Source organism: Dicentrarchus labrax, unplaced genomic scaffold, assembly GCF_905237075.1.
Source record: "Dicentrarchus labrax unplaced genomic scaffold, dlabrax2021, whole genome shotgun sequence".
NCBI classification, from domain to species: Eukaryota; Metazoa; Chordata; class Actinopteri; family Moronidae; genus Dicentrarchus; species Dicentrarchus labrax.
In genome coordinates, this window is record NW_026136720.1 from 21,784,103 (window position 1) to 21,801,249 (window position 17,147).

Below are 17,147 nucleotides of genomic sequence, written 5' to 3' on the forward strand. Positions count from 1 at the left end.
GATTTGTTACCTCATTAAACAGTTTCTTGACGACTTTACAGTTTTAATCTTTAGCTTCAAGTCTTATACAGTATGTTAATTTTTAAGCAGGGTATGCTTTAGGGTGTGGATATCTTGTGACTGACAAGTCATTCTCAGGGAGTGTGTCCAGTGCAACGCACAAAACTCAGATCAAACTGTCAAACTAGGCAGTGCTGAATATGAATCAAGATTGTGTTACTACATTTCTCGCTTAAAATCTTTTCAGAAACATATTTTAGTGTACTGTTTATCTGTAATGCGAGAACGTTTGTGACCTGCAATTGTTTCCTGCTACGGAAGCGCACCAACTGAGCACAGATCCACTGGCAGTGCGTCACCGCCGCTGGCAGCAAAAAAGCAAAATGGCAACAACAAACATAATGCCAAACTCAAGGCTTCAAAACACTTCTCCCAAAACCAATGGGTGACGTAATGATAGGTTCATACTTGTTACAAAAGTGAGTCAATCTCCGTGGCCAAGACCCCATATCGAAATGTCCGACTTAACAGCAGAAATAAACATGTTTACAGCCTGGTACAAATAAACCATTTTGGTCTCTATAGCTAATTTCTTCAACTGTACAGGCGGTGAATTTTTATATAACTTAACCGTTGAAATTATATTAAGGCTTAAAGTTCCAGTGTGTAGGGTTTAGTGGCTTTAAACTTTAAGCTTTAAACTTCAGCTTGTCTTTTTTTCAGTCTGAATTTGCATGATATGCAGTGTAGCCATCAAATGCACATTTAAGACCATTTCATGGTTTTTAGTATCAAATGAGTCAACTGAAAATCAACTAACAGAGTTAATGTTAGTTAGCCAGTAAGCATAGTTATTACAATGTGCTAGTGACAGTTGTCATTTTAGTCTGTTTTTGTCTACTGCTATCTAGGACCCATTGTTTCATAATTTATAAAAAAAATTGTGAGAGGTAAATCTGCCACTGTTATCAGTGTAAACTGCTTGGTAAATTGTAAAGCTAAAGGTGCAGGGTCAGTTCCAAAATTATTAATCTGAGAGTGATATGTTGTTTATTTAATGTCAAAATCAAATGAACCACTCTGCTTTAAAAGTTGGAATAAAATGCTTTTTTTCATGAGTAGCCTATGTGAGTCTAAAATGGTCATTTGAGACCTCATACATGGATAATAAAATCCCCATTCCTCTCATAAAATTCCATCTATGCCACGCAATCAGAAGGCAAAAAGATAAAACAAATAAAAACCCACAGCATTCCTAAAATCAATGATGTGCACTATGGGTCAATTATCCACCTATAACTGCCGGTTTCCATGTTTAACCTTTCATTTTCCCTCAGCATGGAGACGGCTTTAATAACGGGCTGCACCGAGCAAACACTTCTCCCCACTTCAAGCTGTCCCAGCATTGACCCTAATGAACACAGGCTTAAGGGAGCAAACCAGAGTCCTGCACCCATCGAGTCAAAGCTCCCGGAAAGTGGACGGGTCGATGGCTACAACAGCCACCTCTGCTTTGAGTCGACACAAGGGAAAGGGTCTATGAAGCCTGATATTTTCCTCTTGGCTCTCAATTGTCTGCAGTTTGCTGGGAATGGCAGCTTGTTGGAGACATTGGTAAAGTGCATTGTTATTGAATATTGGTTAATCTGGTTCAAGAGAGACATTGTGGTTGTGTGTACACTCAAAACTAAAATTTGTCATCAGCCAGCAAAAATATCTTTAAGGCAGATATTGGGTTTCAGCTTTTAGTCAGAGCTGGTTACATAAGACTGAATCACTGGAAAGCCACAACTCCAATTAAATTTAATCTACTATCAAACCACACAGAGGGCAGTTGTTTAGTGAAGAGTTTTGTTAAGGTCAGAAAAAGGGCTCATTCAAAGCTGAAGCACATTAACATAGCTGACACGTGAAGACATGAACATAAATTGCTCTTCTTAAGCAGCCAGTTTTACCATAAGAAAAAAAAAAAGAAAAGGGAGAAAATCAGAAGGAAATTACAATTAAAAGGTTTGCTATACAGGGAAACTAACAAACTCGCAAAGAGCTGAAATTGGTGGCAATGATAAAAAAATAGATTGATAATGATGATAAGAAATTATATTAGAGGTGAAACCTTTTTTCAACAAAAAACTAAAATCTAAAAATGTATCAGTTCACATTATTTTGTCTAAGCACATTTTTTCCACTTGTACTTTTTTGAGTAAAATATTGAGAATGGAGCACAAATGTACACACAGACACACAAATGCACATGCTGTGTATATGTATATAAATTGTACATTCAGTCAATCATCCGTCAGTTGAGGAGGCTGAATAACAATGTAAAAGTAGTCAAATCTGTAGGTTGCAGTGTGAGGAAGCTCACCAGCTCAAAACTCTCTGCAGCAAATAAATCTCCCTCAATTTGGAAAAAGATGAAGGTGTAATTAGCTGTAAATGTAGACTAGAATAAATAACTGCACAGTGTTAAACAGTGTGGTAATTATTAATGTGCAGCTTGTTCGGCTAAGTGGAGTAAATGGCTTCATGGTGATCATTGTGACTTCTGAAAATGGATGAGATATGAAATTTAGTTTAAAATTTAGCCGATTAAAGAAATACATTTCATCTAAATGTTCCTTGCAAATAAAATACTACTGAACCATGCTTCAGTTTTTTTCTCATGTTCAAAAACCTCTTAAAAACCACTCCAGTTCTCAAAATGCCTCCTGTTAGAGATTAATCATACAGTGATGAAGAACACAGTGACTCAAACTAAATTAGCCACAAAGAGCTCACAGAGTCACTGCCATGGCTGAAGAGGACATGGAAAGAGCTCTCAATTCTTAATTGGCAACATTCCCCTATACATAACACCCAATTAACATTTTTTGTGGGAGACCAATGTGGGGGACACAGAAACAGAGAAAATGTACAGACTTGAAATTTTTGAACAGGCTACCTAATCAATCTAAAATGTACAACAATATGCAAAATCCTCTTCATATCCGACCCAATGCGGCCATTTAAAAACATTTTCCACAGTTATATAAAAGCATCACATAATGATGATTTGATTTACACGCCCATCAAGCCACAAAACCTTCCCCTTACCGTGGGGGAAAAGCAGATGATAATAATAGGCTTGTTTTCCAAAGGAGGGAAAGCGGTGCACTTCAGCTTGCAGGGAATGACAAATATTTACATGTGGGGCCAAGAGAGGGTCAGGCGAAAGCAGCTCTATTATCCCAGGCAGGGCTCCTGTGGAGATGAAGCATCACTCTTTCTCATCTGCTGGTGTCTGTCAGTAAACTGAGCAACAGTGGCAACAGCAGGAGCTGGTTAACAAGAGATATCCTTGTTTTTGTTTTGAAAAATGCTACTGCAAGATTTAAACATATTTTTGCACCAGGCTTGGAAGTCTATTAATTTCTCTGTCTGTGTTTGATATTAATTTTCTGTGTATATTATGGAGATACTGTTTTTTAAAACATAATTGTGAGGGGAATCTCAATTTAATCAAACCAGATTTATTAAACAAATGTGAGTTGAAATGACATGTAATGCTCACCTGAATTTTGCAAGTCAGTCATATTATAAGGCAATATATAATTCAAGCCGGGGATATCTGAAGGAGTCTTTGGTTCTTTCCTACAGGGCTGCCTACACAGCTCTCAATAAAACTTTATGGAGTGCCAGAACTTTTAGTGCCAAAGACATGAGAGGGAAGACGAAAAGTGAGAGGCATAACACATAGTTTGTTTTGGTCTTTTCACAGGATTTGTTGACAGTTACGAAAATACAGAATAGAATCAGCAGCTTTATGCGTTAAAAAGGGGATCGAAATGTGCGTGCTAAAGAATAAATAATTGGAAAAGGAATTTAATTGATCTAGGTGGGATTGTAATGGGTAAACACGACATTTAAAGAACATGAACCATGAAAAATAAATCTTGAACCTCAGGTAGAAAGAGCAAAAGGCTAAATTACATAACTTTTGTATGAAAACAAAAATGAAATACAGATATATGTCGGAAGTGAGGTTGGTGTGCTAATTTAGTGTCATAGTGAGCTCATTCTTCCTGTAACACATCAGTAGAAAATGATAGATTGAGCTTTTACATGATTCACTTTTTCAACTTTTCATACGCTTGAGAGACATGGAGTTGTTCTGCTGGATGAGTCACCGAGAGGCTGCTGCTCTGACTGTTCAACTCCATAATCGTCTATCCCTGAGCTCAACTCCACATTTATGAAAGAGAGAGGTTTGTGACTGCAGAGTCCGTCTGTGTGTGTGTGTGAGTGCTAAGTTGGATTTAGGTTTAAGGTTAGAGTTTGAGTTAGGTTAAGGGCTGTTAGGCATGTAGTTGTATTGCTTGGCTGTGGGGGGGTTTAAATTGATACAATTGGCCTAAAAATGATTAAGAATGGTGTTTTGAATGGCTTGGCGGTGAAGACAGTGACTCATCACAGACATATACCGATATGCTGACATCCTCCAGACCACATGATAAGCATTTTCTATTACATTTTCAAGATGTAAAATCTCTCTCATATGAACCTCACAGTAACCTAGTGTATTTTCAAAAGCACTGTGGTGGCTACACAACTTGCACAGAGCAGGAAAGGCTCTCTCTAGTGCCAGTGTTTGCTTTGTCCCTTCAGGGCTACTGTAGAAATATGGTGGTTCAACATGGCGGACCCGCTCCCTCTGTAGATAGAACAGCTCATTCTATTTCCAGGTGATTATACACGAATGAAAACATACCAACGAATATCATATTCCTTTTCTGCTACTAGATCCTCCTAAATGTTACACACTAGACCTTGAAAAAATACAGAAATTGAATCTTCACACCGTGTCCACAAAACAGAAATGTTTTAATTGGCTAACAGAAGGGCAGGCTCTGGGGTATGCAACTGTTCATGTTACAAATGAATGCACTCACGGTACAGTACAGTGAGGGGTTTTGGATAAAAGCCCTCACCAAATGTTTTAAAACATGTGGAATTGTCCTACAACTGCATGCAGTATCACTGGCCAGCCAAGCAGCTTGTTTGGAAAAAAACACAGCAACATGTGTTAATTCACGCTATTATTTCTGTTTTGGATCTGACTGGATTCACTTCAAAAACACAGTTTACTGATATGGAAGCCATTCAGCACAATATAACCAGGATGGAGCCCTTCATGACCGTCCAGTGTCTGGTTTTCATGAATATCACAGTCTGACGCCTGATGTCACTTATGAACAAATGGAAATCTTTCTGAAATACCACAACAGAACCGCAGTCCAATGGGGCAGAGTGAATGGAAATGTGGGCAGAATGAGCTGCGAGATTTTTAGGATCAGACCATTGTGGCTTTGGCTTCCACTGAAGGAGGAAACAAGGACACTCTTGTCCCAGAAAGAATTAAATATGGAGGCATATATACAAAGAGACCAAATAGGATGTTCATGCATTCCTCGTCTGCTTAAAAACCAGAATATTGCTAAACAGAACTCTCTGAACAAAGCTTTTTACACAGAGCATACAGCTGCACTGAAAACTGCCTCGCTGTGTGGAGAGGTGACAGATGAGCCAAGAAAATGGTAAAAGCATATGGCTAATGGTACTTTTGACTGTGCAAGTCACGCCTTGATCTTCTGGGCAAAGGTCGGGTCTGTGCTCCTCCCGAAGTAGCAGCATGGTAAGGGGATATTGTGGCCTCTGACTGGTACAGTTGAATCCTGGCAACAGGGAGACATCTGACTCCCAGATGTTATAGACGGCCTCTAATGTGCCGCCAAGACTCACCTAAAACAGCACACACTGAGTCAGTTTCTCTGTTGTTCTCTGTCTCTTTCTCTTTCAGTCTAACCAACTCTAGCTTAATTGACTCCGTCGTTTGTTCTCTCTGACTCACACCCATGCCCTCTCACATGTCTGTTTACATGCACCAAAGGCGTAAAAGTACACCTACTACAGGCATATGTGCAAGACATTATACTGTGGAATATCTTTTTCTGTGTTTGAAACCATCTCCAGCCGACTCGTCTCTCACATTTTTCACTTTTTTTTCTCTTTCGTTTTTCTCTCACACTTTTTCCCTCACAACAGCAAACCCACACTTGTGCAACTTTCAACATGCCTGCATGGGCTGCAAACACAAATTTGCAACATAAAAAAACAAAAAAAGTACACAGACAAATGACGGCACAGAAACTTGGTTAACCTGCTCGCAGACTGTAACCCGAGGCCTGGATTGTCTAGATAAGCCAATCTGGGCAAAGCGCTAGTTCTGTTGTGGAGATGTTTGTCATCTGAGTGCATGCGTGCGTTCCATCTGTGTTTGCAATTTATTTTAATACAATTCAGTCATTTGGCTCCTTTCATCAGTAGATTTACTGATTGTTACTGAGCCATGCGTTGCACAAACAGGATTTATGTTTGAGTGTGTATATGAGGGACACACAAAGAACGCAAGTAGGAGACGATCTGTTTGTTTATGTGTGTGTCTCTAGTTGCCTATGTATGGCGTGACAGCTGTACTGATTTGATATCCAAGGGCACGCATTACGCCTCCTCTGCAACGCTGTGTAAGCATTTGTAAAAACAAAACTGTCAGAAGATATATATTCAAATGTATTATCGACGACTGAAATATACTCAACCACAGCAGCTGATGAAGAGGCTTTTCCCAATTAAAAAAAAAGAACCATCAGCAATGCTATAAATCACTGCTGTGTGATAAGAGTTTTGTCTTATGTATTTCCAAAACAGAGACTTTTCTGGAAATCAGGAGCAACAAATGAAGGTTTTAAAAACATACAACGGGTTTTGGATGAATTTTCTTTCCTCCTGTCTTTGTTAATAAAATACGAGGAGTGAAACATCAGCTAAAGAAAAATAAACTCAAGCCTCCAGCTTGTGATGAAGGCTGTATAGTTGATAGTTCAACAGTTGAGGGAGTCCAGTTTAGCTCAGCTGGCAGGTTCGTGCTCTTGTCAACCTTTTGTGACAGCTAGACAGTGTGGAAGCAGCACTGCTCTGTTTTTGTGTCAGTTTCTGATTGTTTAGTGTGTGCACACTTCTATTTTTTTTTTTTTTTTGCAACATGTGTCTGATTTTTTTGCATTTCTGGTTTCAACCTCTGGCTTTTGTGGGCTGATATGCACCTCAAATATGGAATCCAATTGTGGACAGATGTTTTCAGGTCATGTGTGCGTGGTGGAGAGTGTGGGAATGTGTGTTTTTGTATGTGTTTGTATTGTCACTAAGGTTTTGACCTTTGCACTTCCTGCTATTGACCGCCTCTAATTTGTTGATCTAGGATCCTGACAAGGACCAATATATTGCTTTGGCGATGTTGAACCAACAAACATCAGCCGGTAAATATTTCCCAAGGCAGATATGAAGGAGGTGAGGATTGGATTTTTCTCAGCAGCTTCAGGGGTGTCGGTCTGTAAGAGCTGCCTCACCTCACCCTTTCTCAACACACACAAACCATCTTCAGTAATGTAGTCTGAGTCTCAGTTAATTTCCAGTGTTGTGTATCATGCAGACATACAAATATAAATATGTGGGAAACATTCATTCTAGGGAATTATTGAGCAAAAATATGAACATTGTCAAATTTAAAATGCACAGATCTATATTCTTTGGGTATAAAATGGATGAAATGACTATGTATAATGGGCAAGGGGTTTGCTCATGGTGACGAACCTACAAAATTAACCCAATTTGGCAGTTTTTGTCAGCTCGGCAGATGCAAAATTTTTCATCTTATTGTTTTGGTTTTACTGCCTACTACTTTACAGTTTGTTCCAATCGTATCACTATCATCAACAGGAGTTTGCAGATGTTTCCAGGTACAGACAGTGCAACTAGCTGGTAAACAAAATGGAGTACTTAGAAGCTAAAGAGCTGGATAGCAGATCAGACTAAAGCTAAAAGGAGAGGGGATATTGGATTTTTTTTCGCCAGAAACTCCAAATGTTAATTTGCTAATGATGCTCTGTGTCTTGATAATATGTTAATTTTGTTTTACAACTTGTTCTTCTGCTCCCTATTGGCAAAAAAAAAATTAAAAATGTATGTTGCTTTAAGTAATCTCACTGAGACTGCAGATATGATTAACAGGAGAGACCTTTGGTTGCCATAACTTAAATAGGTCAGCCAAAGACATAAAAAAAAAATGTATGCAGGTGTTCGAATCTGTCACCAAACATCCCTGTGATACATTCACCTCCTTACAAACCAGAGAGGACAACCAATGACAACTAGACCGACACCACTGTAAACCTCAATCTCTGCTCCTGTGAGAGCTGCCACCATTACAGTGCATTATCAGAAGGAGATGAGGGCCAAAGTATGCCGTATTTGTTGGGGGCCTCATCTGCAGATAAAACAAGAGGGTTATTTTTTGATATCATGCTTATTATTGCCAGTATGTTGTGTTTGTGTGTTTCTACGTGTGTGATGTGTCTGATGTGTCTTGATGTGAAATTCTGGCAAAACAGATTGTAAATCTGTGAATGTTTCCTACCATCTATTATCTTTACTCAAATATATTCAAGATGACCTGACAAGATACATAATTAATAACCAAGCATCTGGAACTGTGATAGGCATAAATCGTGACATTTCATTGCTGCTTCCCACTTAAGATGCCATTTGTATTTTTTAATGAGTGAATGCTCTAAACACATGTAATGAAGAGTAGCAGCTATGGCTAAAACAATTCCTCTTACTAAAAACCATTGATGCAATTTCTATGCATCAAAGCTTTATTTCATCCATATAACTATATACAGCGTACTGTGTTTTGCACCGAAGAGAAGAGAGAGAAAATGGCAAGAGACTAAGAGGAAGTGTCCAAAGTTTGGGATCATTTAAAGCTGAAACTAAACGAAAACTCTGTAAAGTGTATCTATTGGAAACCCAAACTAGCCTAGCACAATAGCTGTCATAGCAAATAGTAACAATAGCACAAAAACTTGTGCTTCATGGAAAAATACCTAACCTATTGTTTAAAAGTAAATGTTTGATGGTTTGAGCAGCACATAAGAAATTCCAATCCCCCTTCACCATCCTGGGGTGTCAGCAAATAAAACTAAAACTAGCCTGATACACACCACCTGGGGTAAGTAGGAAACATTTGTTTTTTTGTGCTACTTGCCTCATAGGGGATGAAGAGAGCGAGCTGCTCTGTCTAGAGCTGCTCTGAGGAGTCGCCATTCTGTCCGAGGCCATCTTACTTCAGCACAGCACCTGAAACACCAGATATTGAACATAAATATAAAGCGTCTTTTACAGTCACCTCAGACTACTACTATACATTACTACTAGAGCTGTCAAACGATTAAAATATTTAATCGCGATTAATCGCATTAATGTCATAGTTAACTCGCAATTAATCACATGTTTTTATCTATTCTAAATGTCCCTTGATTTCTTTTTGTCCCATTATTTTTTTTCTCATTTTAATGCTCTTATCAACATGGAAAAGTGGATCGGCTTGCTTTGTGCCAATGTTGCTTTTATTGAAAACAACATTGGCATATACTGTAGTGTTCAATTTCACACTAACATCATCCATTGTCGCCTGGCTTTGACGAGGGGGCGGAGAATTCGCATCAGCTGTGTGCTTGGCCATGAAGTGGTATTTCAGACTGGACGTGCTGCGATTCATAGCTCAGTTCACAACGACAAAACACACAGATCACTTTGGTCTTGTCAATGGGACCATTTGGCAACTTTTTAAAAGTAAACTTTCCATTCAGAATATTATTGGCATCCATTTTGGCGTCTCGCACTCGCCATCCACTCAAAACGTAATGTCTAAGTGTGTGCGGCGTGCCTGTTGTTCTGTTTCCGGTCTAGCTAGATCCGGTGTGGTGTTGTAGTTTTTCTAACGTTACTAGTTGTTGCAACAGCATGTGAAAAAAACTACGAAGTGTGCTAGGCCAAAAAGAACGTTAATGTCGCGGTAAAAAAATTGACGCCGTTAAAATGGGTTTGCGTTAACGCCGTTAATAACGCGTTTAACTGACAGCACTAGTTACTACACATAAACATTCAACACACACAGTGAACACAACATGCACACACACACACACTGCATCCTCCTGGCTGGGTTTTTGGCCACCGCAGTGTTATCCACTACAATATCTCCTTATTGATCCGCCTCCAAGCATTCTATTCTTGTCTTGCGTTTTTTTCTCCAAGTAATTCAATTATCAATAAACCTCACTGTTTTAAATAGCTGCAAGCCGCTGGTGTGCCAGTAGAATAATATTTCTTATCTTCTAATTTATTGGCTGGCTGCCAGCCAGTGACTCTCTTCCCTACTTTGAGCCTGAGCAAAAGAGGCTGACGCTCTTAAGTGCCCGCAACTTTATTCCGCTGTTTTATTGATGTATCCCATTTAGATTAGTCCATTTTCAATCGGGAGAAGCCACAGACGCCCTCCTGAACCACACTCTAATCCTTTTAGTTAATGATATCCTGCAGTGGTGTGGTTACAGATTTCATGTTTACTGTGCAGTATAATTAGCAGGTAGTTACAAAGTGAGACTGTCTCTCTCTCAGGCACACACAGCCTCCCGATGTCACGGAGCAGGTTTCAGCTGTGGTGACCTGCTTTTTATTAAATGCTTCCAGAGTGTTATAGGATCGATAGACGTAAACAGGAGAACTCACAATAAGGCAATTGATAATATGAGGGATGTTTGATGCACGTGAGACGTCACTCGTTTGATCCCATTTTGGTCTTCTTTTTCAGTGCTGCAGTGTTCGAGCTCAAATGCCACGACGACAGAACAACTGATCCATTCTGCAGAGTTCGGAGATGAAGAGGATCAGGCACAACAGTGCATTAGAGGAGTCACCGATTCTGTTTTACTGTTTGCTTCGATTGCTCCGAAACTCCCAGGATTACGTAATTATGAGCAACCAGGGAACCATATGATGATGGATGAGGGGAAAAGACAGGTTTTTTTCGGGGGTGAGTGACTCAGTCAGTGACTGTGATTAATAGATACCCAGACAAATGAATAGGTGAAGAGATAGACCTGTAATACAGATACCAGCAAAAAAGAAGAGGGAGAGAGCAGGAAGACGATGCAGAGAAGGAGAGAAAGGGGGAGTGGAGGGGGTCTTTTAACCGCAGTCTTGGCATGGCTCCTCCAGGGCCATTTTCAGAGAAAGCATCACAGCGAATCAGAAATTATACCAATACTGTGCCAGGTCCATGGAAGTCTGGGAGACTGGCTGTAAGCACCCTGTTTTGGGGCAAAAAAAAAAAAAAAACACATCTACACACTCAATGCAGTTAGAATAAAGTACAATAGAATATCATGGAACGAGGGCTGATATAATTGCATCATTATTAACACCATAGAGGTGTGGATAAATTATATTTGGCCAATAATTGAGCAAAGGGTCACCGCCAACGCGACACAGATCTTCCAGATTCTATTATATGTGCCTCCAGCTCATTACAGTGCTCTTCTGTGAATTACCATACAAATGGAGATAAGTTGTCCAATCAAGCAATTCAGTCCTGAGCACTTAGAGTGTGTCGCTAAGTGCCATGTTAAGGACCACTGCGCTGAAAGTGATCTCTTTCAATCTGCGGTGAATGGCCAACAACTGCAAATGCTGCATGAGAGAGGAGCACAGAAGGTTTTTAGCAAAGTGTCAAAGTTTACAGCAGGTTGTTGGTGTTTCTTTTACTGTCTTATGAACTGATTTAGTTTTGGTGCAGACTGTACTGAGCGCTCTGTTATGCTGTAACAACAGCTGAAGTTTCACCTTCTTTTCTTCTAAAGCAAGACTATTTCCGCAGTTTAAATATTCCTAAGTGCATGAAGGTTGCAAGTGCTACAGAAATATGAGTTTCCTAAGCAGATGGTCAGCTTTGACGGGATCCTGGCTAATTTTCTTGCTGGGGTGGACATTTCTTTTCATGTCTAGGCTGAAACCTGAGTGGCCCTGTGGGTTTCCCCACTCGGTTGCTGTGGAGAACGTGTCGGTTGTAGGTAAGTCAAACAAAGGACATCTCTGTCTCAGCCTCATGTCACATGCCGGGTAAAATAACAACCACTCAGTAACTTGTGTGTGTAAGGGAAATCACTATGGTATCCTTCCAGATTTACAGCAGGGCTTGTGTTTATTCGTTGCATGTGCATAGAGGGGCATTTAAATCTTGGTGTGTGCTTGTGTGCATGTTTCTGTCAGGTGCAGTTTTTCAGTGATGTTTCATGTAATGTCTGTCCCTAGTTAGTCACACTATCTGCTGCATTTAATTTAAAAGTCATCTTTTTTATTTGAGCTCAGTAGCCTTGATACATTTTGCCTGTGTAGCTCAACTGCTTGACTAAGCTTGAGGAGAGAAAATGCTTTAATATTTAAAACAATGTAATATTATTGTTTATATAATATTTCTGTTTCATCTGCTTTCAATGGACACGTTTTCCACCAACCCAAGACTGCCACTGTTTAAAGGGGAACTTCGCAACTATTTCAAATCAATAAACCAGTTTAGAAATCATTTGGATGGTTAAATGGCCTGTTCCGGTGAAAATGGTGACTTTCCCCGCTCCCACTAGCGTCCCCAGGCGGAAAACCAACCTTGCAACTTTGGGACTACCGTCCCGTTAAGTTGGAAATACGAAGTATCGTGAGAAGCGAGAACGAGCAAGAAACACAAACTGCTTTACGGCAATTCACCATAAACGCACACGCCCCCCTCAATACCGGTTAGCCACGCCGGCTATAAGAACAAGCGACGATGAGTGTATTACCCACCTCGGTAGACATTGCTCCACACGAAAAAGTTGCCCGGCAACAAATGCACATCAGCAGCAGTAGAAAGGGGGAGGAGGGTGCCGCAAGTGAGTTTTTTTACGACAGTGTTTTGAAATATACATCCCAGAGCTGTAGGGGGAGCTCGTTGAGAAAACATGCTGCGACAAAAGTGAAAACCAGCGAAGAAATGGCTCGAGTTGCCAAGTTCCCCTTTAAACAACCCCAGTTAGAAAAACTGACCACTGTCCAGTAGCCAGCTATGACAATGGACTTTCTCTTGTCAATCTCTAGAAGCTGTAACAATAGCACACCTTCTAACCTTTTCCCAAAAGGGGAAGATAATTATTATGTAGGATATGGGATAAACAGATAGGATGATATACACCGATCAGCCATAACATTATGACCACCTGGGCACCCTGGTGGACATCGCAATTTGGCTCTTTTCAAAGTAGCTCAAATCCTCATGCTGCCCATTTTTCCTGCTTCTAACACATCGACTTGAGGACAAAATATTGATGATACTTGCTGCCTAATATATCCCACCCACTGACTGGTGCCATGATAACCAGATAATCAGTGTCATTAACTTCACCTGTCAGTGCTCATAATGTTATGGCTGATTGGTGTATAATCACTGTGCTACCTTTGTAAAAAAAAATTGAATGGGAGTATAGTTTTTTAAATGCTAACAAAGTGATTTTTGATTAAGTTTGCATTCACATGTAGCAAGTAAATGCAAGTGTGTTTTAGAATAGAGTTAATAAACTCCAGGAACCTCTGGTATTAAAGTTAGAGGACTTGTGACAGACTTATCGGAATTGGCACCAGAGCTATCCTCCCCTTTTGGTCTCTACATGCTTGTTACTGTCGTAGTTCATTCTTAACAAACAAATAAAGGAACATATGCGCAGACCAAGTATTCATTGTCCGCTGACCTCATTGTCTGTGCTCTCCTAAAGAAATCACTGGTTAAAAATAAATTTCCAGCCCTTTTTATATTATTCTGTGGTGAAGCAGAATGCCTCTCACAGATTCTGGGTAAAACCGCTGCAAGAATACAAAAACTGGTCTGCAGAAAACAAAATACCACAACACTGTGGCTTTGCTTCAGTGTTGTGCCAAAAGCAATGAATTTCTGCTTGACAAAAACAGATGAAATTAAACTGAGAAAATCAGGAGAAACAAGCAAAGCCACTCACCATTTTGAGAAGCCAAAAACAGCCTGAATCACTGTGATGGAGTTAAGGATAGAGTGAGTCAGGCTGTGTACTCCAAGTTTAATATCCTTGCTGTTTCAGGAGTGCCTCATTGTGTAACCGATTCCTTATGGTTTGGCTTTATTTCAAAACTGCCAACAATTAAATACAAAATGCTTCTTCTCCTACAGCTGCCCTAACTCACACAGACTGAGGAAAGTATCTACTAAAGACGTTGTCTCTGGCCTTTGGCCTTTAAATACAGTGGACATGCTCTGCATCGGCGACTCGATGGAGCCGTGCCGCTCATGTCCTATCATTGAGCTGGAGACTGGGTTCACAGGAGGAGACAGCGGTTGCAGTCTCACCACAGAGCTGTCATGTGGAGAAAGCAGAGCAGGATGGGTACTGTATGGGTGGTTGGGTGGGAACAAGCTGGAAGCAGGCTGTGCTGAGCCATGGACCCAAAATTCCCATCCCACACACAGTGGGCTGGCTCAAAGTCGGCCCTTGTACTTGGACAGAGAGACCCACATAGGGCAGCGGATAATGCCTGATGTGAACTGCTACTGTGTGAGAGTTTGGTGAGTCAGCTTGTACAATGCTGAAGCTTCTATAACACGGTCCTACTTACAACCATATAAGTTATTTCATGGTTAGTAGAGTACACAATATATATATTTTTTCATTTACTTTTCTTCTCAGTACCTACTTATACGATTTGTAATTTGTAAGTAAAAAAAACAACAACAACCTCAAAATCCAGGCAGTTTTAGTGCCATGTTCAACCCATTGAGCAAAGTAATCATACATCATACACTGAAGGAGGTTTGTACCAAAGTAGAAAGGTGACTCAAGTCATTTGGTCCAAGTCTCAAGCAAGTCCTAAGTCATTTTTTCTTGGGAAAGTCAAGTCACAGGTTATGTCAGGTCAAGTACTGACTGATAACATTTAATGCAGCATTAAATGACTTGCAAACATAAAAAAAAAAAAAGTCAGCTTTGAAACGTATGTTAGAGATTGAGATTCAGTGTATCTGTGGTTGGTAGAAACATTACAATGCCAACTTTTCTTTCTAGCAATTGGGCTGATTAGTGATATCAGTCATTATCAGGCTAACATAAGCTAGCTGTGGAGTTGTGAGAGCATTTGGACAGCATCCAAATCACAATGACTCGAGTCCACTGTGTTAAAGTAATATGCTAGATTTCCTGTTTTCAAGACATTTAAACTGTTCCAAAATAGTAGAGTAAAACCTTAACAAGGGAACACAGAAAGGGAGCAAAGACATAATGCTAACATAACTCAATATGTACTGAATATGTGTGGCAAAAAGTACTTACTGCCTCAACCATGACCATAACCAGCCATAATTCCCGATGTGAGGATTTTGATTACTACACAGTTTGGAAAAAGGGACAATAGCACACAATATTGAACAAACTTTCTACATCTGAAATCCTAACGTGAGCTAATGTTAGCTTAGTTTACAACTCGTGGATGATTATCTTGATAATTTTTGTCACAAAATACAGAAATTGTCCATCAATTTGTCTCTTTACACAGAAGCCAGAGATGGAAAGGAGACTTGTTTTACAGTCCTCTTCCCCATTATCTCAATGAGTCTAAATGCAGTGCATTCCACAGATAACATTGGCATGGCCAACTTATTTTAGGCCGGGTTACTTTTTACCAGGCTGACACTAAAATAGCTATGTGTTTGGTATGCAAGTCTAAATGATTTGGAGAGTCTAACCATTTGCAACATGGCTAGTATAAGAGAAATGAACACATGACTCCTGTGCTAGCCAGCGTACACTGACTACCAGTTATGCTAAGTCGCAGCTCAGCTGGTTATTCCTCGATCCTGGTGACCAAAGGTGATGGGGCCTTTGCTGTATGAACTGATTCTGCCGATCAATCCCTTCTTAAAACTGTTTGTTAATGTTTGATGTGTTACTGGGTTTGGTCATCCCAGTGTTGCTATCTTAAATTTTTTTAATGTTTATTTTAGTTTTTTCTTTTTTGTCACGAGAACAAATGACTCCTCTTTTAAGTTTACATTGAGCGTGTTTGTGAGTGTGATTTTCATCTGAGATTTGTTCATGTTAGATGCTTTAGAATTATACCAAAAACATGTTTAGATTTCATCCTTGGTCCAAGTCCTGCATGACAGTTTATCAAATCTGTCCAACCTATTAATTGAGAGAATTCCTGTATACAAGCACGTAAGATAACTTTTTCACTGTTGTTCAGAACAAGCACAACAAACTTTTTGTTTTCTTCTTTAGCATCATCCAGCTACACATTCACAGATCCACCGACACCTGAAAGTACAATTAGTGAGAACAGCCACTCCTCTACAGCACTACTGGAGTAACTGGAGGTGTGTGACTTGCAGTTGCTCACTCACATTTTCCCAGCCTGTATTGGGATCTGAATGTCCTTCTGAGCAAACTTTTTGGCCACAAGCCAAACCTTGAGGGTACCATCACTCCATTCGGCACGGCAAACATAAAACTTACACTGAGAAGCAAGAAAAATGTCAACACAAAGGCTGATAAGAGAGAGACCATAGAACATTAAAACTCAAAATGTGTTTGACACAACTTCTGTATGTTCAAAAGTAGTCTTCACTTAGAACAATGACTATGGTCAGTTTGAAATCATGTCAGTTAGTTTTCTCGGCAGAAAAAGTTTCACTGTAACTCAGTTTTCTGTTAGCTGTTCTGCAAAGAAGGATGCTGCAATACAATTATTAAATTGAAATTGAAATTATAAACACAGACATTATTGTGCTACTGCCAACCATGGAGCTTTGGATCTCTGCAAGATGTTATATATTAAGCCATACTTTGGTAAAAATGGATGACAAGATGTGGATTCTACTGCTATTTCATGAATGTTTTGATACTTACTTTGTGGATATGTTTTACATTAATTATAACAAAAATTAAATAAAAGTTGCCACAGCAGTTGTTCTCTTTAAAAGATGGAAAAATAAAGTTTTAAAATCACCTTTCAAACCTACAAAGGTGTAAGTGTTTAACTGTGACTGCGTATAACAATTCTTGAAACAAGCTGACCTGCACTGAAAACATGTAACATATACTTTAATCTTACAACACTGGCAAGTTATTAGCTCTCAGAATTTAAAAATGTAGTTGTCT

General features: G+C 39.7%; 1 protein-coding gene and 1 long non-coding RNA gene across 5 annotated transcripts in view; one reads left to right on the forward strand and one right to left on the reverse strand.

The window, feature by feature from the left end:
- LOC127353380 (protein inscuteable homolog) overlaps positions 1-17,147 on the reverse strand; it is a 53,673-nt gene that overhangs the window by 21,410 nt on the left and 15,116 nt on the right. For 2 of the 4 annotated variants that reach the window (XM_051382568.1, XM_051382570.1), the window contains exon 2: positions 9,146-9,237. The exons of 1 other annotated variant lie outside the window; for it this stretch is intronic. In XM_051382568.1, coding sequence (XP_051238528.1) covers positions 9,146-9,219 — 74 coding nt within the window. In that variant the 5' untranslated portion in view covers positions 9,220-9,237. Of the gene's footprint in view, positions 1-9,145; positions 9,238-13,979; positions 14,175-17,147 lie in introns of those variants that run through there. One more of the 4 variants, XM_051382569.1, reaches the window with a different exon arrangement.
- LOC127353381 (uncharacterized) lies at positions 10,650-14,256 on the forward strand. Its single transcript, XR_007881279.1, has 3 exons — positions 10,650-10,972; positions 11,944-12,008; positions 14,168-14,256. It is a non-coding gene; the product is annotated as an uncharacterized LOC127353381 (long non-coding RNA).